Source organism: Dermacentor andersoni, chromosome 1 (assembly GCF_023375885.2).
Source record: "Dermacentor andersoni chromosome 1, qqDerAnde1_hic_scaffold, whole genome shotgun sequence".
In the NCBI taxonomy this organism is placed as follows: domain Eukaryota; kingdom Metazoa; phylum Arthropoda; class Arachnida; order Ixodida; family Ixodidae; genus Dermacentor; species Dermacentor andersoni.
The window spans coordinates 335183403-335206937 of NC_092814.1; the positions used below are offsets into that span (position 1 = coordinate 335183403).

Genomic DNA, 23535 nt, shown 5'->3' on the forward strand with positions numbered 1-23535 from the left:
CCACCTGCAACCGCAAAGCAGTGAGCTTCGCATATAGAAAAGCATGCGCTTTTTTATGGGGACATCGAAGACGCAATCCAAACTACATTGAAGTCAAGTGCAGGCAGTCGATTTCAATATTTCTGTCAGCACTCTTGTCTACTTTTCTCTACTCTATTTAGTCTCGACTTGGCTTCAAGGCACAGCCATGGTCTTCATTCGCAACCTGCCGCAGTTACCGCAGTGGCTACTGCGCCCTCCTCAGGTCGCTGGTTCCATCCCGGCCGCAGCGTCCACATTTCGAAAGGGATAAAATGCAAGGACTCTCGTCTACATAAATTTATGTGCACGTTAAGTAACCCCAGGCTGTGATGATTAGTAGGTGGTCCGCCACCATGGACATCCCTTCTAACCAAATCACGAATATGGCACCTTGAAACCCAGAATTTAAAATAACTTGGTCTTTGTTTGCATCTGGAGTCTTCTTGCAAACCACACCTGCTCTTTTTAATGGAAATTAAAATGACACAGACTTAGTCACTTCTCATGGGGACCGCTACCATTTTTCACATAACAGCAGTAATAATAACAACGTTGTAAGAAGACAACCAACCACATACTTTCCGTCAGTCTAGAACAGAGTTGGCTAAAAAGAGTAAAATAAAGTCCGCAAATGGCCCTGGACACACTGCATTTTTCTTGCGAAGTGCTGGCCCATACTAAACCCGAATACTCTTACATTCACTGAAATGTCGCCCCTTCATGTACGTCAATCACTGTCAAGTTATTTATACTGCTTTCTGGAATGATCACATCTGCTTTACACAACATACAGCGTTGTATGGCACTCTTGCAAAAGGCATCACTTGACAACATGACGTTACAGCCTCCTAGATGCAACAACCTACACAAGTACTATTCCACGCGAGAAATGATGACACTGTGCTTGAGCAGCTAACTAGTGTATTTATCCCCTGCCAGCAGTGCGACATGCAATTTATACGGGTGCGACGAGACTATAGATCGTTTTCTTTGTCACTGTCCGCCCTTTGACGCTCAACGACGTGCTCTACAAGCTAGACTCAGCCTATTAGATAATAGAGTGCTCTAAGCGGAAAAGATCCTGAGACCATTGCTTACGCATTCTTGAATGTAAAAGGCCACAAAAGCTCTTCTGCACTTTCTGAAAGCTACTTGACTGTACTAGCGCTTGTGATAGCGGACATGCCTCTGCGAATGAGCTTGCAATGACCCACTTTTTATTATTTTTTTTCTTTCCTCTTTTTCTTTTCATTCCCTTTCCTCATTCCCAAGTGTAGGGTAGCCAATCGGCCACGTTATTGGTTAACCTCCCTACGTTTTCTACTTCGTTTCCCTTTCTCTCTCTCTCTCTCTCTCTGTAGCCAGCAATTATTCAGCTCTTCTTGAAACGGACCTGTCAGAAAGCAGTCGTACCTGCAAATAGCCACAGATTATGCGAGCATGTCTCAGCAACCCGATAGAGCTTTAAGCTCCCATCGATGAGGCAGTTTGCACCTACGGCACTGACAAGCGCAGCTGCTTTAATATGCACCCGATCGCGCAGACGGTGGGCCGCCAGCTGATGGTGTACCTGATCTCGCACCTGCTGACTCAGTACAACGTGGACCCGTACGTGCGCAACCTGGTGGACAGCACGCGTATTCATATCATGCCCAGCATGAACCCCGACGGATACGAGGTCGCCCAGGGGGGCAGCTGCTGGGGCACGCGAGGACGGTACGTGTCATGAATGAGCAGCATCTGAGTTTCTTCATGGCCTCCAATCACTAATTACCGACTCTAGCCCACCGTGTGCATTCAGATAGCAGCACTCTGCAAAATGGCGTGTCGATAAGCGTTAACTGGAACATCAACACATTTCGCCATAGATTTTGAAGGCATATTTCGTGTATCTAGTTCTGAGTACTGCATTTCTGGCAAATAAATATTGCTTCATTACTGCTCGGCTTTAGTTCCGCAATTCTTACACGCGCACTAATTTGATTATCTACAAAGTTAAATAGTGAAATATTCTTAAATAATCAACATCACTCTGCTATTAGTTTTAAAAGTTTCAGTGTCCGCCTGTTCAAGTTGCCAAGGTGATAGGACATAATTGTGGTATCTACTACAGGAGACTTTCAAGTATTTAGTCCGTTTTATTGCATACATATATAAGTAACTTGGTACAAAGCGCAATTCAACACTGGACGACCGCGTACTAGGAGAGTAAAATATTTAACGTAAGGGCATGAGCATAAAACGCTTTCGCGGGGATAAACAATGCTTTCCTGTGGCGTTAGCTTCGCGAGCTGTGTCATTTTTCTGATCGGTCTCCTGTTCAAATTTCACGGCATTAGCTGCGTTAACGAAAAGCAAATTTGCCCACAGGTGACTCCAAACTATTGTGCTATGGATGCTTTCACTTAACATGTAAATTAAATATCATTGCTGGTGACATGACAATAAAGCAGCCGTACACAGCGTACGACTTTTTCTCCGCCATTATTACTCCTTGTACTATTGAAAGTGCCTTTGCATTGTTTTCGCGTTATTAGCCCCCTCCCCCTCCGGCTCCCAATCGTGCGAAGGTAAAGAAAAAAAATTCTCGATCTTTTACTTTTCTTAATTTAAGTACGGAATAATATATACCAGCGCGTGTCTGAATCTGAAGCATGGCGTGTATTAACGCAGCCATTAGAACGCTTGAGTGGCAAAAGAAACAAGAACATAATGATAGCGAGCATGTTTTTCCGGCGGGGACCTACAGCCGAGAGCTTCCTGGCTCCAATTCCGCAGGTCCAGCAGAAGGTAATTGAATCGGCATCGATAGATAAACCATTGCTTCGAACGAGCCGCGCAAGCCCGGAACCGAATGTATGGCCACGCTTACCGCAGCGCTCACGGACCTCAGACTGTCAGCGCGAGCAAGGACAGTGCACTCAGATATCGCCATCGGACTCTGTCATCAAAGCAATGCTGCGACAAATAATCGCCTCCCTGCAGCTGCTACTGTCCGGTTTAAATACGCCAGTGGCGCTAACAGCGGCAAAAATTATGAACGCTATAGACAGTCTCTTCGCTACATTGCAGTAACTTATACCTCTGCCCGCGAAGATGGCTGTGCTGTGAAGTGTACACGTATGCATTACACAGAAACATTGTGCTGTGCAGCCCTCATCATATCCACCATACCACCACCTTCCTTTCTCTTCACATCCTATCTGTGTTAATCCACAAACCCCTTCCCCAGCGTGGAGTAGCAGGCTAGAGGCATTTCACTCAGGCCGACCTCTCCACCTTTCTGCCATTAAATATTTTCCCTCTCTCTCTTTCCGGCGGGGAGGTTTTAAGAATTATATGCGAGGCTGTTTGCGTGCCGAAGTGAGTGTTTTTGCAACTAACTCTGCGAGAAGTAAATAGTAAATAGTGCTTGCGTTATTTTCTGCTCTAATGACACTCTTTTATTCGCCTGGCCGATAACGTCCCCCAACTTTGGTCTCCTGCAGCTCCGCAGTATACCCAGCGGGTGCCTTCTCTTTTGATTAGTGCTGTACAGTTTCACATTGTAGACAGAACTGCAACCACTACAATACCCAACGCCTTGACGCCCACGCGAAATTATAAGCTCACGTGTTTCTTAACACGATATTTATTTTTACGCTCATTTATTTAGTTAGTTAGTCAAAAATACGCATTGTACCGCTCAGAAAAGGGAATTAAATTGGAAGATTTGGGGGAACCGTCGTATAATTTACCACATAAAATACACAATTACACAATTATTAGCATTAAGCTAAATAGTATAGCATAACAAACGCATACATGAAAATATTTATTACGAAGTGTCCGGAGTAGCTAAAGACAACCAACAATGAGGTAAAACTTCAAGGTACATTTGCGCACTATATACACCGAAGAGTAAAAAAAAAAAAAAGAAAGAAACAATACCGCAGTTTTCATCGAAAGGCCAAGCATTGTATAGCGATAGCAAAGTATTAGACAACTGCGCCAAGCAAGGTTCATATCTTTATCGGTAACGTAATTTGCAGTAAACATTCGCTCACTAATTAAATTAGCAAGCATGGTTTGACGCACTCACGGGCAAACATGAACAGATCCTACTCGACGAGCGCGAACACTCGCTGTCACAACACTGGCGCGACGAAAAGCGCGAACGGAGGCGAGCAATTGCCACTGGTGCCTCGGCCATCAACGTCTCCCGGAAAAAAAGGAGATTACACGAGACCCACAGCACTACGCGCGCGCAGGTCCAGCGTATATGCCCGCCGCCAGCCGTCGCGGATTGGCCAATCCTGAACACCCATCGGAGAGTGCCTCCACGTTAGGGCTGCGCACGGCTGGGCTAGTCACCTGCCCCACGATCGCCTTGCCCGCGATGCACAGCATACGGCGTGCGGGGTGACACGTAGGACCTTATCGCGCTTGCTCGAAATGGCAAAAATTTGCCTGGAGTGGCGAAAATTGGCGAAAATTCCCTGGAGTGTCCATATGTAATTTGTATCGCAATATAAAAATATGCTGCTTGGGATATACTGTGGCATGGGAAACCTACAACCAATACTCTGTAACAGAATCAACGTAAAACGTGCAATAATGCCAAGAAATGCCGAACAAGAAACAGGGAAATAATTCTAAGTAAGAACACAATTATGCATGCGATGGCAAAACGCGAAGCGAAACTTTGAAAAAGCATTATGTGAAAGGTTGTATTATAACGTTTCGTTCAACGTATGCATTAGTTCTTGTAGTCTTGTGACGTCCGGATTAGTGGTTACTTATGAGAGTAGAATATTTCATTAACTTATATTGCGTGGAATAAATGACACTGCAACCTTCTGATGTGTTCTGCAATAAACACGTTTCACTTTATAAGGGGGATCTCTTAGCGCGAAAGAAATTTGGCCATGGAATGTCTGGGTCTCTGTCATAAATGTTCATGCAGGTATGCCGGGGTATAGAGCTTGTGAAGGCGCAATGTTGCTGTCATGAAAAAAAAAGAAAACAGCGCTCAGCTGCAGGACCGGAGGAAGACGGAACAAGTGACGCTAGCGTAACACTGAACATGCCTGAGTCAACCTGACTGTGTTTGTACGCATTCGCAGGCACAACGCTCGGGACGTGGACCTGAACCGGAACTTTCCGACCCGCTACAACACGCAGCTGGAGGAAGAGCAGCCCGAGACGGCGGCAGTTCGTCGGTGGTCGCGCGAGATCCCCTTCGTGCTCGCCGCCAACCTTCACGGTGGCTCGCTGGTTGTAAACTACCCTTTCGACTACGCCAATCCCCTTATGCAGGGTAGGTATAGCACGCGCGGTGCATTTACAAGCGCCACTTGATGTGCTATTCACAAGCACGCTTCGGCTACTAAGATGGGTGCGACATCATGTGGCGATGAGGGCTGCGTCACTGCCTCTTCGAATACGTATTGTAGACGTGAGGACAGTAGTAAAAAGTATTACCCGCACACTGACCGATGAATATTAGGCTAAGTTTGATTGGTAAATTACGCAACCTTCAAGACTGAAACGGCCGGTCTTAAGGGGATAAAAAAGGTAAGAGATGCAAGAGAAGATTAAAAAAACAACTAAGACGGGTAGCAACGCTGCCTTGAAATGACGGACTTGCTCGCATTAACGGCAATGATTTTAACAGCGTCCACTCTGATGTAGTTAATTGTTCGTGGGTAAAGGAGTACATTGGATTCCAAAGCAACTAAATGCTAAGTTTCGGAGTTTTTGAGAATTTTTTCTGCGCCAGAACGACAAAAACATACAAAAGCATACTTTAATTCGTATAGCCTCACACTGACCTACCAGCGCTGCGGTTCTGGCACAATATTCACTTAAGTTCAAGTTCTTCGAACAAAAGAATTTATTATGGTAAAGAGATAGAAATACAGCATAACATTACTTTACTACACAAAGTTAGTGCATTCAAAGAAACGCTGAAAAACCATCCCGTCCATGTAAATGTTGTGACAGGGCAAGGTCGGCTGACCTATGATCACTGTTGGTATAATGCACCCAAATTTTGACGCTACATTTGTTTTAATAATTAGAAATCGCAACAAAGCTCACTGGCTTCTTTTTTGAATATTGCATAAAATGTACATGAACTGGATAAGCGTGTCACGCTACCGTGCCCACCACTCAATAAATAAATTTTAGTTATTACACTCACATGATGAGTGGAACGAACTGTGCTGTATAGGTTTGCTGCCCGTACTTTTATGGTTTTTACACTACTAGTTCCATCTTGTTGGTCACTTAACGTCAGTTGCAGCCACAGTGCTTATATTGTCTGTTTCTGTATTCTGTATACCGCAATTCATAACTAGTAAATTAGTGTCGCAGTCCTTTTGAACCAATATGAGTGATAAAATCGGGAGACTTCATGAAAATACCAAGGTCACTCACTTTCTCAGCTCTCACTTACAGCACACTCCTTCTTTCCATAATTATTCATGGCGTCCACGCAGGTCGCAAACAGCAGCATCAAGCTGCTTGCGTAGGATGCATTCTGCAGCACAAAGTTGAGGATCGGTATAAACGGAGAACTGTTTCCGCCCTCCTCTATTTCGACCACATAAATCTAAGTACGCGAGTGCTTTCGCATTTCGCCCGCCCAGATACGCGGACTCCGGGGCCACGGATCTAACCCACGACCTTGAACTCTACCCCCTATATTAGCAGTAACCGAGGCGCCGCCACATATGCGTGACAACACTTATTGGAAATTGCTTCACGGCGGCCCCAACTTATAGGGGTCAGCGAGCTCCGTTAGTTCGTTCCTTTGAGGCCTCATTATACGGCCTGCACGGGTACTTGTCCCGAGTCGCACGCTTGCATGTTCAAATCATCTGTGTTCAGGTGAGACCAGATCAAGATTTGGGAGCTTAATCTGCAGCTGTACGGTCAGCAACGTGAACGAACAGCTCGCCGTGTTCACAAGCGCGGTTAGTTGCACCGACGGTTCAACAAATGCATTACAAACCATACGAGGTCACATTCAGGCCGAAATACTACACGCACGATTGAACCGCATTTTTCTGTTCTGCAACTACACAATGCTGTACCCCTAATCACTTGCCAGCACCGTAACGTCTCTCTCTCTCTCTCTCTCTCAGGCTTTCAAGAGGATCGCCAGCCATCTCTGACGCCCGACGACGACGTGTTCCGGCACATCTCCGCCGTCTACTCATTCAACCACGCCAACATGCACCTAGGCATAGCGTGTTCCCCACACGGCCGGTCAGTCGTTCCCAATGGCACAACGAACGGTGCCGCCTGGTACGCCTTCTCAGGTACGCGGGGTGCACAGGAGGCAGAGCGCACCGACACTTGCGTTGGGGCTAGTCGGTGCTCAGTAAGCACTGCCTTACGGCGGGAGAGACTACACGAAGCAGCAGGACGAGTGCTGATGCAGAGAAGGCGCCGTGTGCACTTTGGTTATACCTACGCACGCACAGTGCACGTGTTTCTGCGGGACGGGGTGGCTGAGGGCTGCGACAGCACACGACTATAACCAATCTGGCTCACCTGTGCACTGTTTAATGTTCAGACTTTCGAGTTGTGTTTGCTATTCTTGTTTCCTGCTTTTAACGAAGAAGCAAGAGTTGTGGGATACGGATGAAGAATGGATAAAGGGAGAGAGGCGAATATAGTTGCCGAAGGGGCACTGCAAGTTTTAAGACGCCTCTCCGAGGCGAATGTTAATTTTATTAATATCGCAACCATCACAAATATACCAACCGTCACAAGCCAAGCCATGGAATGGCCGTGATGCATGTTCATCGATATGCGATCATGCGCAATCAAACTAATTTTAATCACAAGATTGCGAGCCACCTGCAAAGGATCGACATCATAGACTGAACGTGAAGCAGACAAATACGTGAGGAACACAACACGATGCGAGAGATTGCTATCACCTTAGCAGTTATTTTGGATAAGTGGTAAGTGGCACTAAGAGGGAAAAATTGTGATTCACCGTTTATATATAAATAGGCCGTCCCAGCTAACGTTATCCAATCGGTTCAACCGAAAAAAAAAATAGATTTAAATATTATGATGCAAGATACGATCCTGAAACCGGCGGTGTTCTGTCGTCACAGCTTTGTGGAGTGAACACGGTAGGTTTAATTGGTTTAAAATTGGCATGCACCGTCTTTTTCATCTCTTCCTTTTCGTTGAACATCTTGGCTAACGTTAGCTGGGACACACAGTATATATTTGCATTTTTAGACCAGTTGGCAGATCTGTGCGGCTATGCCATGTTTTTGCTCATACCTACAAACCGAGAGCTTTAGCTATGGCGTATACGTATTACCGTTTGCGGAGTAGCATGTAACCTGAGACCGGCACGGCAGTTATAATACTGGCAGCGACATCTTTTGACGCAGAGTTGTAATAGTGGTCACGTGTTAATAAAACAAAAACTATGGTTGATGTCACCCAGGCGGCATGGGGGACTACAACTACATATATGAAGGCTGCATGGATGCTACGCTGGAGGTGTCCTGCTGCAAATTCCCACACCGTCGTGAACTCGCCCGCTTCTGGCAGGAGAACAGGCTATCCCTGCTGGCTTACTTGGATGAAGTTCACAAAGGCGAGTTACTCTATTTTATCTGCTACTTCTATTTTTGGTGCTCGTATGGCCCTTGCTAGGGAGTGACAATGAGAGAGAGAGAGAGAAAGCGCGGATAAGAGAAATTCGATAAACTCGGCCGGAGAAGCCTTGAGCAAGTACGCTACTAAAGGAATCGAGATAGACATGAAAGATTAAGGACAGAGAAAAAAGAAAAACATAATAGAGCACAGACATGTGGGAACACCTTATCAAAAAGAGAGTAGGCGCCAGCCGCCAACTGCTGACAACGGGGACTGCATATATATATATATATATATATATATATATATATATATATATATATATATATATATATATATATATATATATATATATATATATATATATATATATATATATTTTCCTTGAGGTAGGCTGCATACAGGTGCTTTGTAGGTGTTATAAAAATGCATCTTTAGCGCAATATAATGATATTTATTGACGCTCTTGAGCATGAACGCGAAGAAAAGTGAACCCCTCTTCTGATCAGATAAACCAAGGGCATTGCAAGCGAAATCATTGCGACGTTTTCCAAAATTCAGTCTAAGTTTACTTGTTCCGGCATAGAGTAGCGCTGACCGAAAGCGATCGGTTACCACAGGTAATCGAAAATGCTGGTTAGAGTGGCAATATAAGCTGGCGTGACCAACGTTTTTAGATAAAAAGCGTTGGCTCTGACGTGCCGTTAAACAGTAGGAGTTCCCTGCTCCAACCCCTTCCCCACCCACCTATAAAGCCTACTTGCAATCTCTGTATGTTTTATGTGAAGGGTACTACAGCATAAGCATCAAGAAGGAACTCCGGCGTAATAAAAACAAGCTCAATGTATAAGTTAATAAAGAAAGGGCAGTAAACTGCATCTACCTTTTTTTTTCTTTTTGTCTCCGTAGAAATTAGGAACGTTCGGGAAATAAGGAAAAGGAACGGCAGAAGTTACATGAAAGATACCGAACACCTCCCCCCCCCCCCTATTGCCCAGGCAATCTACTTTCTCCCAAGGGTTTATGATTTATCCATTGTTAAGGCAGACACTATATTTCTAGACCTGCTCTCATATTAACTCAGATCTCAAATTCATACCTGCATTAAAATATTTCATTCGTAGACATAAACGGTAAGCAGCACACCAGTGACTTTTTTACGATAATTCCTATGTGGCACCGAACACAGCTACGTAGGCTATCGAAACGTGGAGAGATTATTATTATTATTATTATTATTATTATTATTATTATTATTATTATTATTATTACTATTATTATTATTATTATTATTACTTGGTACTAAGGAGATGACGCCTTTAGTTGGCGCCGGCTACTTTTTTCACATAGCAATTAAAAATATATATAACTTAAACGCATTAATGAGTTACTAATGTATGGCGCACAGCTTTTCACATCGTGCAAGCTATTTACATACGAGCGGGTATTCGCAAAAGCGCTCCTGCACTAAAGCTGTTTTCTAAGAGCAGATACAAGCCAATCATAATACTAGACAACTTATCGGTGAAGGCAGTCAGGCACCAGCAAAAAGCACTTACGAACGAAAATACTTCCGAATTCAGCTCGTGGACGTCTACTTCTCTTCTCAAATGTAATCTTTATTGAATAATTAGTTATAGCTCATTCGTTATATAATATCAGCACTTGATTTACTTCTGCGACGTAATTCTTTCAAGTCTCAAAATATTTACTGGGTTTATGGACAAAAAGCTTGGCATGTGGCCGCATAACGGCGTAATTTTATTATACCAATGCCATTTAACCGCGCCTATATAACTACAAGATTCATTGCGTTCCTGGCGACATACTTCTCATCACGACTCAAGAAGGAGGGAAATGACACTATTTAACTAGGAACGCGTCGCCGTCTCTCAGTGGCTATACTGCATTTGGCGGCTACGGTCAACATTGCGGCTACGGGAATACGAGAGCATTTGGGTGCACGGTAATAAATCCCAGGTTGGGACGCAACTTGAAGCCCTATACTATGCCGTCCTGTTGTTATGCGACGTTAAACCCCACAGTTTAACTTAATTATAGCTGCTAATATATGGTAGCGCAAGAACTGTGACGGAAACAGACAAAAAGCAGAGAAGGACAAACGCAGTTCTGTGTTACTGGACGTTGCATGCACTCGTATTTTGTGCTACCATATTAAAATAATTCAATTATGGGGTTTTACGTGCCAAAACAACTTTATAATTATGAGGCATGCCGTAGTAGGGGACTCCGGAAATTTGGACCACCTGGTGTTCTTTGGCGTGCACCTAAATCTAAGTACACGGGTACTTTCGCATTTGGCCCCCATACAAAATACGGGCGCAATCGCCGGGATTCGATCCCGTGACCTGGTGCTTAGCAGCCTAACGCCATAACCACTAACCAACCATGGCAGGTACTACCATATACCTGGTAAGAAAGTCACACCAAACAGCCTAACAGTAAGTCCTACTTGTGCAACGATATTGCTTGTGCATCTTGAATCTTGTGTCCATGTAACAACGTTAGTGACGTTGACCATCTCAATTATTATTTGGTCACCGCGCTTTAATATTTTCATTTGACTCAACAGGAGTACGGGGCATCATCCAGGATGACCAGGGCATTCCCGTCGCCAACGCGTCTCTGCGGATCTCTAACCGCAGAATTAACTTCAAGACATCGGCGAGAGGGGAATACTGGAGGATACTGCGGCCCGGCCGCTACACACTTGAGGTGCGCTCTTTCAATAGAACACATCGGTAACTTTTCTTTAGTCTTGAAACAACTTTAACACTATCGATTTAAACAAAATAAGAAATGAAGTGGAAACATTTCGTTTTACCTCCGTATTTCTAGCGTATCTTCTGGATGTTCTAATACACCTTCGAAGCCGAATGACACAAAACCTGCGTGTAATCCTAACCCCATGGCATGTGCATATTCGATTTTGCACATCGTGATCCTTACCGGGAAATTCTTTCGTACCACACTAATTTGAAGTTGATGGATGCTGCTCGTTTTCTTTCACTGCGCAAACTTTATGTTACTTTCCTTTGTTCCTCACGGATTACACAATTTTCCACACCATTTACTACTTGAACAAGACACTGGTGCCCACACGCAGAGAGAAACACACAATATATATATATATATATATATATATATATATATATATATATATATATATAGATATATATATATATATATATATATATATATATATATATAATATATATATATATATATATATATATATATATATATATATATATATATATATATATATATATATCATCACCTCGTTACGCCTACTACAGGGCAAAGGCCTCTCCCATACTTCTCCAACTACCCCGGTCATGTACTAATTGTGGCCATATTGTCCCTGCAAACTTCTTAATCTCATCCGCCCACCGAACTTTCTGCCGCCCCCTGCTACGCTTCCCTTCCCTTGGAATCCAGTCCGTAACCCATAATGACCATCGGTTAACTTCCCTCCTCATTACATGTCCTGCCCATGATCACATCTTTTGCTTTATTTCAACTAATATGTCATTAACTCGTGTTTGTTCACTCACCCAATCTGTTCTTTTTCTTATTTCTTAACGTTACACCCATCATTCTTCCTTCCATGGCTCGTTGCGTCGTCCTCAATTTAAGTAGAACCCTTTTCGTAAGCCTCCACGTTTCTGCCCCGTATGTGAGTACTGGTAAGACACAGCTGTTATACACTTTTCTCTTGAGGGATAATGGAAACCTGCTCTTCATGATCTATGAATCCCTGCCAACCGCACTCCAACTCATTCTTATTCTTCTTATTATTTCACTCTCATGATCCGGATCCGCGGTCACTACCTGTTTTAAGTAGATGTATTCCCTTACCTCTTCCAGTTGCTCGCTACCTATCGTAAACTGCTGTTCTCTTCCGAGACTGTTAAACGTTACTTTAGTTTTCTGCAGATAAATTTTTAGACCCACCCTTCTGCTTTGACTCTCCACGTAAGTGAGCATGCATTGCAATTGGTCCCCTGAGTTACTATGCAAGGCAGTATCACCAGCGAATCGCAAAGTACTAAGGTATTCTCCATTAACTCTTATCCCCAATTCTTCCCAATCCAGGTCTCTGAATACATCCTGTAAACACGCTGTGAATAGCATTGGAGAGATCGTATCTACCTGCCTGACGCCTTTCTTTATTGAGATTTTGTTGCTTTCTTTTTGGAGGACTACGGTGGCTGTGGAGCCGCCATAGATATCTTTCAGTATTTTTACACACGGATCGTCTACACCCTGATTCCGTAATGCCTCCATGACTGCTGATGTTTCGACTGAATCAAACGCTTTCTCGTAATCAATGAAAGCTATATATAACAGTTGGTTACATTCCCCACATTTCTCTATCACCTGATTGATAGTGTGAATATGGTCTAATGTTGACTAGCCTTTACGGAATCCTGCCTGGTCCTTTGGTTGGTGGAAGTCGGTGTTCCTGATTGTATTTGCAATTACCTTAGTAAATACTTTGTACGCAACGGACAGTAAGCTGAGCGGTCTGTAATTTTTCAAGTCTTTCGCGTCCCCTTCCTTATGGATTAGGATTATGTTGGCGTTCTGCCAAGATTCCGGTACGCTCGAGGTCATGAGGAATTGCGTATACAGGGTGGCCAGTTTTTCTAGAACAATCTGCGCACCATCCTTCAACAAATCTGCTGTTACCTGGTCCTCCCCAGCTGCCTTCCCCCTTTGCATAGCTCCCAAGGCTTTCTTTACTTCTTCCAGCATACTTGTGGGATTTCAAATTCATCTAGACTATCCCCTCTTTCATTATCGTAGTGGGTGCCACTGGTACGGTATAAATCTCTATAGAACTCCTTAGCCACTTGAACTATCTCATCCATATTAGTAATTGTATTGCCGACTTTGTCTCTTAACGTATACATCTCATCCTTGCCTATTCCTAGTTTCTTCTTCACTACTTTTATGCTTCCTCCGTTCCTGAGAGCATGTTCAATTCTTTCCATATTATAGTTCCTTTTGTCAGCTCTCTTACGCTTGTTGATTAACTTGGAAAGTTATGCCAGTTCTATTCTAGCTGTAGGGTTAGAGGCTTTCATACATTGGCGTTTCTTGACCAGATCTTTCGTGTTCAGCGATAGCTTACTGGTATCCTGACTAACGGAGTTCCCGCCGACTTCTATTGCACACCCCTTAATGATGCCCATACGATTGTCGTTCATTGCTACAATACTAAGGTCCTCTTCCTGAGTTAAAGCCGAATACCTGCTCTGTAGCTTGATCCCCAATTCCTCAATTTTGCCTCTTACTGCTAACTCTTTGATTGGCTTTTTATGTACCAGTTTCTTCCATTCCCTCCTCAAGTCTAGCTAATACGAGCTCTTACCATCCTATGGTCACTGCAGCGCACCTTGCCGAGCGCGTCCACATCTTGTATGATGCCAGGGTTAGCGCAGAGCATAAAGTCCGTTTCATTTCTAGTCTCGGCATTCGGGCTCCTCCACGTCCACATTCGTTTATCCCGCTTGCGGAGAAGATATTCATTACCCGCATATTATTATGTTCTGCAAACTCTACTAAATAGAGTTTGCAGAACATAATAATATGCGGATAATGAATATCTTCTCCGCAAGCGGGATAACCGAATCTGGACGTGGAGGAGCCCGAATGCCGAGACTAGAAATGAAATGGACTATTTCATTTCTATCTATATAAACTATAACTATATATTATATATATATATATATTCTATATATTCTAGAATAACTATCCCCTGCTATTCCTAGAGCCTATGCCGTATTCCCACACTGACTTGTCTCCAGCCTGCTTCTTGCCTACCCTGGCATTGAAGTTGCCCATCAGTATAATGTAATGTGTTTTGACTTTACCCATCGCCGATTCCACGTCCTCATAGAAGCTCGCGACTTCATATATATATATATATATATATATATATATATATATATATATATATATATATATATATATGTGTGTGTGTGTGTGTGTGTGTGTGTGTGTGTGTGTGAAAGGCAGCAGGGGAGCCTTGGTTTCCTATAAGGAGCCGTGCAGCGCTCACATATATATGCGGCAACGTTCTCTTTCAAGGCGCAATTTTCCTATAGCCCAACTCTATCAGTAGCAGTGATTATATATGTCATTGCAGAAATGCTTCTTAAATAAGCAATGAAGTTCTCATTCACTTTCCCTCTCATTTATCGGTCCTGTTTCAGGTCTCCGCACCTGGGTTGCTGAAGGTTGAGGAGGGCTTCATCGTGCTTGAGGAACAAGTGACCGTACTCAACGTGACACTGAAGTCGCTACATAGGCAAGCAGGGAAGACTCAACATACACAGCGTGACCGACAGCAGAACAAGTCTATAGGTTAAAATAATCGATCTGTAATATAAACTTTTGTCACAAGGTTTCAGGAAGCAGTTACGTATTATGGCACACTCCGCGGCAGTTGTATGGCCGTGGCAACCTGCAGAAGATTAAGTACCTTAGTACGAGGACGCTGGTTGATATTCCGCTCACTGTGGCCGAATCCCAATTTGTATTGAATTAAAAGAAATGTACAGAAACCACCAACGATGATCGTCAGTGTAAGCGAATATCCGCACGATTAAAAAAAGCTATTCGCTTTCCTAAAGGAATGGCGAACTGGTTTTCGCAGTGAGGGTAACTATTCCTTATTTCACAAGTCGTTTGCAGAAATGGGGAAACTGCGAGACTGCTCAGCCAATAGGAAGGCTGAATGCCCCTCGACAGGTATCTGGGTCCGCCTGTTTTTCGGTTTCATGTAGCGCAAGCCATCGAACACTGCGCGTCGTGCCACCGCGTCTCCAGCCAACGCGCAATTGTTATTTGTCGTGAGAGATAATTCGCTGCATGAAGCTTTGATGTACATATGTACTGTCGATGGGGTGTAGCGGTCAATGCGGCCAAGACAGATAGGGAGGGGGGACGCAGCTCCCCCCTCCCTTATTTTTTTTTACTTTGTTACGCCAGTAGTTAATACATCTTTCAGGCATGTGTTAAATGATAATCACTGGGTGCACTCTATGTTACCTGGATGGGCACTCGAGGGAGTACACAGCCAGGTAACATAGAGTGCACACTCAGGTAACATCCTGCGGGTAACACAGGTAACGTAGTGCTGATATTTCTGTGATAATATTAATTACAACTAGAAGCCATAATGTTCACTGGTACTGAAAAAGGTGATGTCTTGCAGGGTACAAGGCAAAACATTTTACAAACTGCAAAAACCACAGTGCTCTCACTGCCAGGTGTGCTAGTGCCGGTGTGGTAAAAGTCGCACATTGCACTGTGCTAGCAGCAAAATAAGTCATTCTCTGGTGCCAGCAAACACAGCACAAGCTTGCAATCATCTCCAATGACAAAAACCCTGGTGTCTACACTTTTGCATAAGCCAGATATATAAATTGAGTAGATTATTTCACAAACTCCAGGCGAAACGGAGCATCAAGGCAATCTCCTGCGATGAACATGAAAGGCGCCTGCTATGAGAACCGTCTTAAACATTTAATCAACTATATTTGATAGCGTAACTGGCACAAAACTTTGATAAAATTCTTGCATATTAGGGTGCATGCTTCAGATTTTTCCATCTGACTTGCTACTGGAGAATAGCAGGTTGAAAAAGTAATAAATGCTTTATGTAATAAGAGAATGCATGGAATAAGGCACTATACACCATCCTATTTCATGGCATGCTCAATTTTCCGCCCAATATAGCCACACTTAGTGCCGGTCGGCACGTCTCTAGTGCGAGGGGGGGGGGGGGGGGCAAGCAGTGCCTCTTCTCTGAATCTGCCAGTGACTAACACACATTACAGATAGGTCTAACTGTACTATTTGCAAAAGATCCTCATTGCGCATATCCTTTTACCTACATGTGCACTCCAGTGCGCATGTAGGTAACATAGAGCGCACCATATAGATTAATTCTATATGGCATATAGTTGAGGTATATATATATATATATATATATAGTTGAGGTATATAGTTGAGGTATACAACTCTGCTGTGAAAAGCTTGCCTAACAATCTTTGCATACGTTAAGGAAAGCCACGTGGCCAAAATCAATCTAAGACTCTACGGTATGGCCTCTCTGAGAATCCTCATGACTACGTTATATTGGTAAACTCCATCAGTCAATCAATGCGAAATGGCAGGGCCAATTCTCTGCCACAGCTGTCCAACTCAAATGCAGTCAGGTCAGGTACATGTAGCCACTTGGCAACGGAAACCAGTGCCTCCGATAGCTTCTAAATGATGCATCTCGCAGTGCTTTCGCATGGGCTGGTCCATAAATATTTAAAACACACGCACACACACACACACACACACACACACACACACACACATATATATATATATATATATATATATATACATAATGCAACTTCTGTGATCTGGTCACTAGTGCAAGCGCAATGCCTCTCGAAGCTTTCTTACTAAGGTACCTTGGTGTCCGTTTCTTCTAACATCCACCAACTGCGTGGGTGCAACTGGCGTTATATGGTCCTGTATCAGATTATATAGCGCAGAATTCATGCCACCAATCCTGAACGTCTCCTTCACCCTTAGCTCCTTGAACAATTAATCAACCCCGGTCGACTGTGGTGTTTAACTATATAAAGGTTGTGTGCTACAGGCATTGCTAGTTCACTGGCGGGGTTTATGACGCGAGCGCATAGTAAATAGCTACTGAACCTTGTGGAAATCGTCAGCACGAGGTACTTCGGCCGTATCAAGAGCACCTACGTTTCATAAATAACTGGAAAAAGTTACTTTGAACAATAAACCAATCAGAAAGAGGCAATCAACGTCTTCAGACGTCAATACATGTCAAACTGAACAATAGGGGCATAAAAGAAAAGGGATAGAGAAATAGCTGTACATAGGCTAGTAGCTTTGTTACTGACAGCAAGCATACGATTGCATTTCTTTTGCGGTTTTAAATTACTCGAATATATGGTACAACTAGGAAGAAACGAATAAAAACTTAAGAGGAGTGATATTTAATCATTATATTTTCATAAATATAATAGTTATGGACCTCCTTATGTTTCTGACGTAGAGAGCATGCGGTGGCGCTGGTGCTAGTAACGATGTCCAACTGGGGTTACCGGCTTTCCCCCTGCCCATAGGAATAGTCGACATGAGACCAAGAAGTTTCTTATTTGTGTTCGCAATGCAGTTATAAAGTGTTCCCATTGTGAGAATGTTCTTTTGCATAATAAAAGATCTTGTAAAACTGAGTTACAGTACTTCAAACAGGGTATACATTTCAAGTACAAGTCTTTCGGCAGAAGCAATACCCCCAATACGCAGTAGCATAGGCAGGTATCAGTTTTGTGGGTGGCTGAGCCTTCACCGGGGGAAAAAGGATGAAGGCGAGTGTCAGCACACGTCGTTTTATTGCAGCTATCCTGCTACAGAAAAAAAATTGGCGGGGAGGCACACGTACTCGCTGTCCCTCCCCCTCCTGTCGACCCTTGAATGCCTACCAGAGCCTAGCGGGTGCGCCTCCGGCATTTGCATGCATTGAATGAACACAACACTACCTACCTTGAGATCCGGTGGGGCCCGAGGACGAACTGAACCGTGTACAGTGCGGGGGCTCGCACACTTGCAAGGGGCTCCAAGGAGGTGCCACCGAGATGCTCAGCAGCTGAGCCAGCTGCCGAGAGGGCGAGAAAAAGGCCCCACCCACTCTAGAGAATGCCAGTTCAAATGTGTTAAATGCAAGGCTGCACTGCAGGGTTCCGGCCTCCAGCCTGATGGGTTCTGTGATTGCCTAGTAACAGTATCAAGTTGCATTCGCTGCCAAATATGAAACTTGGGCACCTCTTTGCTTACGTCATAGTCAAGCATTGCAGCACTTGCTTCCATTTACAGGATCAAAGCATCGCAACATCACAGTGCTCTGCTTACACTAGAGAAAAACTTCAATTGCAGCAGAACTAAAAATACAGCAGTGTGTTTTATGCGAAGGAAGCTGAGAACATCGTCTGTAAAACTGTAATAGCTGACGTATTGAAGTTATCGAAGTAAAGCCATTATTCGCTTGTTCAGACTGCTAGAAGCCTTAACGCTTCAGTAGGTCACTGAGACTTATGTGCTTGACGGCCGGCCAGCTGGCATAACCACTAGCAGATTTATAATACCGAGAGATATAAGCCAGGAACATACGCTATCATTGCAAACATTGTTCCATTGAATGATACGCGCACAATTAGAGTAGCACAAAGGTACAACTTGCGAGACAGATAAGTGAAGCACATATGATATACCTAGTAGCAGAGCAATGTGTCAGTACCCCCGCCATTTCCTTACTACACAAAGAAATTGCTTTTCTGCACATGCATTTAGAATGTATTGTTTTCTTTTTTTTTCATCCTGCAAAACATGAGCCTTATTAGTGTTTCCTGTGCGAATAAATATGTTAGGAAGTAAGCTGCGAGTGTTTCTGGTTTCTACAGTCGACCCTTGTCTAAATGCGCTATGATTTACCTAGTATTAGAACGCTGAATCCTCCGTGGCGTGTGCTGGTGACCTGTGGATGTTTCCCTGGAAATGCGCAGGGTGCCATGGAAACACAGGCTAGGAACATAGACAGTACCAAGTGTTGAGCACCACCCTGTATGCGGCCCTGGGTCCAAGTTACTGAAGTCCAACAATTACTCACCTGCTCAGACAGCTAGACGCTTAAACGTTGTAATATGTCTTGGACAGAATTTTGACCTGGGCAACTGTGATGTGCTGTTCGTTGAATGTGAGATTTTTCAAATACTTATGCTCCACTCATCCTGAAGAAAAGATGGCTCAAGACAAGCCTGCTTTGGACGTCTAAGAGTTTGAGTTAAAGGAAGGTGAATTTCTTAGTGGACCACGATACCAGTGATTTGACAGTTGATATACAGGGAAACGAAAAGCAAGATTAGGCAAATGGAAACATCTAGGAGTACTGACGAAAAGTGGTAAGGCTTACGTAGTACAACTAGGACACATAATCAAATTAAAGGCTAAGTGAAGTGCAGCCATAATGAAACAGAGAGCTATAGTAAATTGACAAGTACAAGAGCGCTATAACGTAAAGCTACTCCAAACTTTTCTATTCTAATTCTGCAATCAGCCCTAAACTATTGGTGAAAAAATGTCGGGCCACCCCCAATTTCGCACGTCTGTCACGCGGAGTCACGGAAACCGCCATAGCTCCCCATCTAATATGACGTGTACACACTGATTATGCATGATTAAACCAAACAAAAATTATTATTGCTAAGTCGATACCTATTTACCATTAGTCTTTGGCTATTGGTCAGAAGTTTTTGGGTTGCGCCTATTTTGCCTGACTGTTATGAGACGTCATAAAACCGCGAGAACTTGTTGCGTCAGTGACGTCTACGTGTTTACGATGAATTAATTTGCCGAGCAAAACTGAATTTTTTCTGAATAGCCAGAGCCTGCCCCGTTCCGAAAGGAATAGAAGATGGCGCCCTGCCGATCGCTCAGGCATCGCTGCACGCACCTGCTGATGAGCGTGGATTTATTTCCGTATAATAAACGTTATCGAGCCCTTTCGGCACGTACACGACATCGCTCTGCCAACTCTTCTTTGCTGATGATCCATTTTAGCAACGTTCTTCACCTTCCCTTGAACGCCACCGGAATTTTTGACCAGCCGCCGCGAGCTATCTCTAAAGAAGCGGGCCAATCGCAGACGCTGGCACCACCTTTTCATCCTATTATCTATTTTCACTACGCTGGCTCTTCCCCATCGAAGTTCTCTCCACTTGCGCGTGCTCCTCGCCTGTTTTTAGCCCATTGTACAGGAATTCGAACTGTGGCGTGCAGGTAATGTTCCTTTTGAAAGCAAACAAAAGCGCTTCTAATGAACGAGGAGAGTGTTACATTGCGCTGTTCAGACAACGCAGTGTGTCAGCGCCCGATGCTCGCGTCGTCGGTTACGTAAATTTGACGTCAATTTGAGATTGGAATAAAAACAGACTGGAATACTTTGACGTTTAGGGCCCCAAGGTTGCGTAAGGAGTGTGCAAACTTGTACACGTAATTACTCAGTCATGCTCAAAATTCAAAGTAGAATTGGGACTCGTGATTAAACTTTGCGCACGGTAAGAATTAAGGCCACAAGAAAAAAATTCTAATGAAGCAGTACGGAAGGTTAGACCTGGCACTACCTTGAAGTATACGCATTCTGAGACAAATCTGCTCTGAAAAACAAATGAGGAATAGAAGAAACAATAGATAACTGTGTAGGGTAAGTACATGTACAATAGAAATGACTTGCAATGAAGAAAGAGAGCCAAAAAATTCTGGAAATCAATATGCAAATGTATTTCAGACAGGAGCAGAAAAAAATGTTAAAGTTATGCTGAAACACTATACTGAACAGGCCGTATTTAGAGGACACCTACCCTTGGACTATGTTGAAGAGCGAAGAATGTACTCATAACGAAAACACTTTTCACAATTAAAGGTGTATTGCCATTTTGTACGAAGGAAGATTGGCTTGTCGGACAATGGCCAAACAAGACAGCCGGCCTAGCAAGTTGACCTTAATGGTATATTTACTGTGAGGCAGTGAAGGAAGCCAGAGAGTGAATAATGCAGAGCTGGTAGCACTTGCAGCACCGTTGACAGAAGGCATGCATGCACATCCCTTTGCCATGGAAGCATAGGCAAACTCTCTGAAGACAGTGAGGGCGACAGAATGATGGTGCTCTCCTGCTGCTGTGCACCATACGTGCTTTGTGATCATGCGCCAAACAATACCAATCGTATGTAAATTGAACCTGCAGTCACCGACCTCGTCTAGTGATGCATCCCACCCGCCTTACACGTTCATGTCTTGAAACTGCATGTGCACTGAAAAAAAAAGTAAATTAGAGGCATTTGCTGTATGTTTGGATGCGCTACATCCATCGCGAGTAATATTTAGGAAAGTCTACGCTTGTCCGCTCGCAAATTACGTGAGTGGCACTACAGTCCTCCAATTGAATTCATAGTACACAAGCCTTTCTACTGTATGACAATTCCTATCGGTGACTCCTTAAACACCAGAGCACAACAGAGTGTGGCAGCAAGCTGGAGCAGGTATAAATAGGGCTGCCAACCTGCTACCCCCACGGCTACAGCCATGGAGTCTCTTGGGCAGCCTTGCGCTAGCAGAACAAATCGTTGACGATATTTCAGGAGCAACATCTACACAAGGAAACATAGCAGCTGTTTGTACAAACGTTTTGCAGAATGACATGGGCTCATGACCAAAGGGCTCCTTTGCATAGCTATCTTGCAAGGATTTCTGATATTGCCTCTGGGTGAGTCCTTTTTTGGCACGCGATTGGCACACGATTTCTGTGTAAGACTGAGGTCTGCATTTCTGTTCTTGTCTAGTGCTTGCCGTTCTTTTAGACACCTACGTTTACTTCTTTCCGGTGGTGTGGAAGAAAATCCCGGGCCTGAACGTGACCCGATTAGGTCCTAACTTGAGTGTTTCATAAACAACTCATCCACATAAACTTGTACAGACTACAACACTTAACAAATTGAGATATGTTAAAGTAAAAACAAGAGGCTATAGAAAGAAATCACAGTGTTTCTACTCAGTGTGTGCAAATTTTATGTTACAAAAGAAAGAAATAAAATGAATGAATGCATAAATCAATGAGATAAGTTTAGGCTACTCTCTGAAAGAGTTGAACCGCTAGAAACAACTGTCGTTGAAGTCACTCCCGCCGGATCTGCTGCATCCAACACTCAGTTGCGTGAAAAATGGGACCGCCTGCACTCTGTTACGCTAAGACGCGACGATGCGGAAAACCTCTGAAGCAAAACTTGTTGCTTTTTGGGATAGGCGATAGCCTATAGCAAACCAGAACTACGTCACCCAAAACCAAAACGAGAGCTATGTTACTAACCGAAAACTACTCTCAGATAACTGGGGCCATAACATTTACCCGTGTGACCGAGTAGAAAAAAGAGGGGGCGGTGTCCTTTAAGCTGTCAAAAGTTCTTCTCCCTCCTTTTCAGTCAATGCTTGAGCGAACATTGAGATTATTTGGGTCACATGCGTTGTTTCTTCCGTAAGATTGTTGTTAGGAGCGCCTTCTTCATTTGTCCAACACCTGCATGTTAATAAAGCTCGTGCTCTTGAAGTTTATGAACCAGATATTATTTACACTCAGAGTGATTTCAATTAATCATTAGTTGATCACTCGGCTCTATCGACTTCCTGCCGTGTTTCCACTGAATATGTAAACGTAACACTGACTGTCCTAATGTTATTTGCGGAAGGGGAAATAAAATTGGATAGAAGGACAATTTGCCGCCGGTGGTATAGGCTACCCACAACCCCGACATCATAATGGGCACGTCGCACTCCACGTTTGTGTGGTGCCCAACCAATTTTGTTTTTACAATTCACGTTGATGACAACAGCAACACCTGCCTCTAATGAGCGTTTCTTTGCTTTCGTTAAAGTAGGTGTTTGGAGTGAAATGTGCTGTGCCAATGTAAATTTTCGGCGAACTTTTACTCACATAAGGTGAAGCGCTGCATTCGTATGGTGTGAAAACAGTACAAAAAGCTGGCAAACCCTCTGATTTACAACTGCACAAATTCATGAAATTCAGAAATTCATCATAAACGTTTACCAACGCATCCAACTTACAGCTGTTCCGAATTAACCACTTTTGTCACTAGTAAAGGAAATTAGCTAACGCGGATGCAATGCTTTATTGCTTTAGAGTAATGGCAGTAATGGTAATTTTGATAGCACGCCGCCGCACGGAACCAGGCTTCAACAGCATTGAAATCAGTTGCTAGGCTGGT

General features: G+C 43.8%; 1 protein-coding gene across 1 annotated transcript; it reads left to right on the forward strand.

The window, feature by feature from the left end:
* The first annotated feature begins 856 nt into the window (after nucleotides 1-856).
* On the forward strand, nucleotides 857-8826 carry LOC126516940 (carboxypeptidase M-like). Its single transcript, XM_072289132.1, has 4 exons — nucleotides 857-1737; nucleotides 5127-5350; nucleotides 7152-7328; nucleotides 8483-8826. Exons 1-4 carry the CDS (start codon nucleotides 1547-1549, stop codon nucleotides 8692-8694), a joined length of 804 nt encoding a protein of 267 aa, XP_072145233.1. The 5' UTR covers nucleotides 857-1546; the 3' UTR covers nucleotides 8695-8826.
* The last annotated feature ends 14709 nt before the right edge of the window (nucleotides 8827-23535 follow it).

What these genes read in the sequence shown, in the direction of transcription:
- LOC126516940 (XM_072289132.1), top strand. Translation starts at nt 1,547, where the DNA reads ATGCACCCGATCGCGCAGACGGTGGGCCGCCAGCTGATGGTGTACCTG. An exon ending in TGCTGGGGCACGCGAGGACG is followed by an intron (nt 1,738 to 5,126) that starts GTACGTGTCATG and finishes ACGCATTCGCAG; the next exon opens with GCACAACGCTCGGGACGTGG. An exon ending in CACGCGCGGTGCATTTACAA is followed by an intron (nt 5,351 to 7,151) that starts GCGCCACTTGAT and finishes TCTCTCTCTCAG; the next exon opens with GCTTTCAAGAGGATCGCCAG.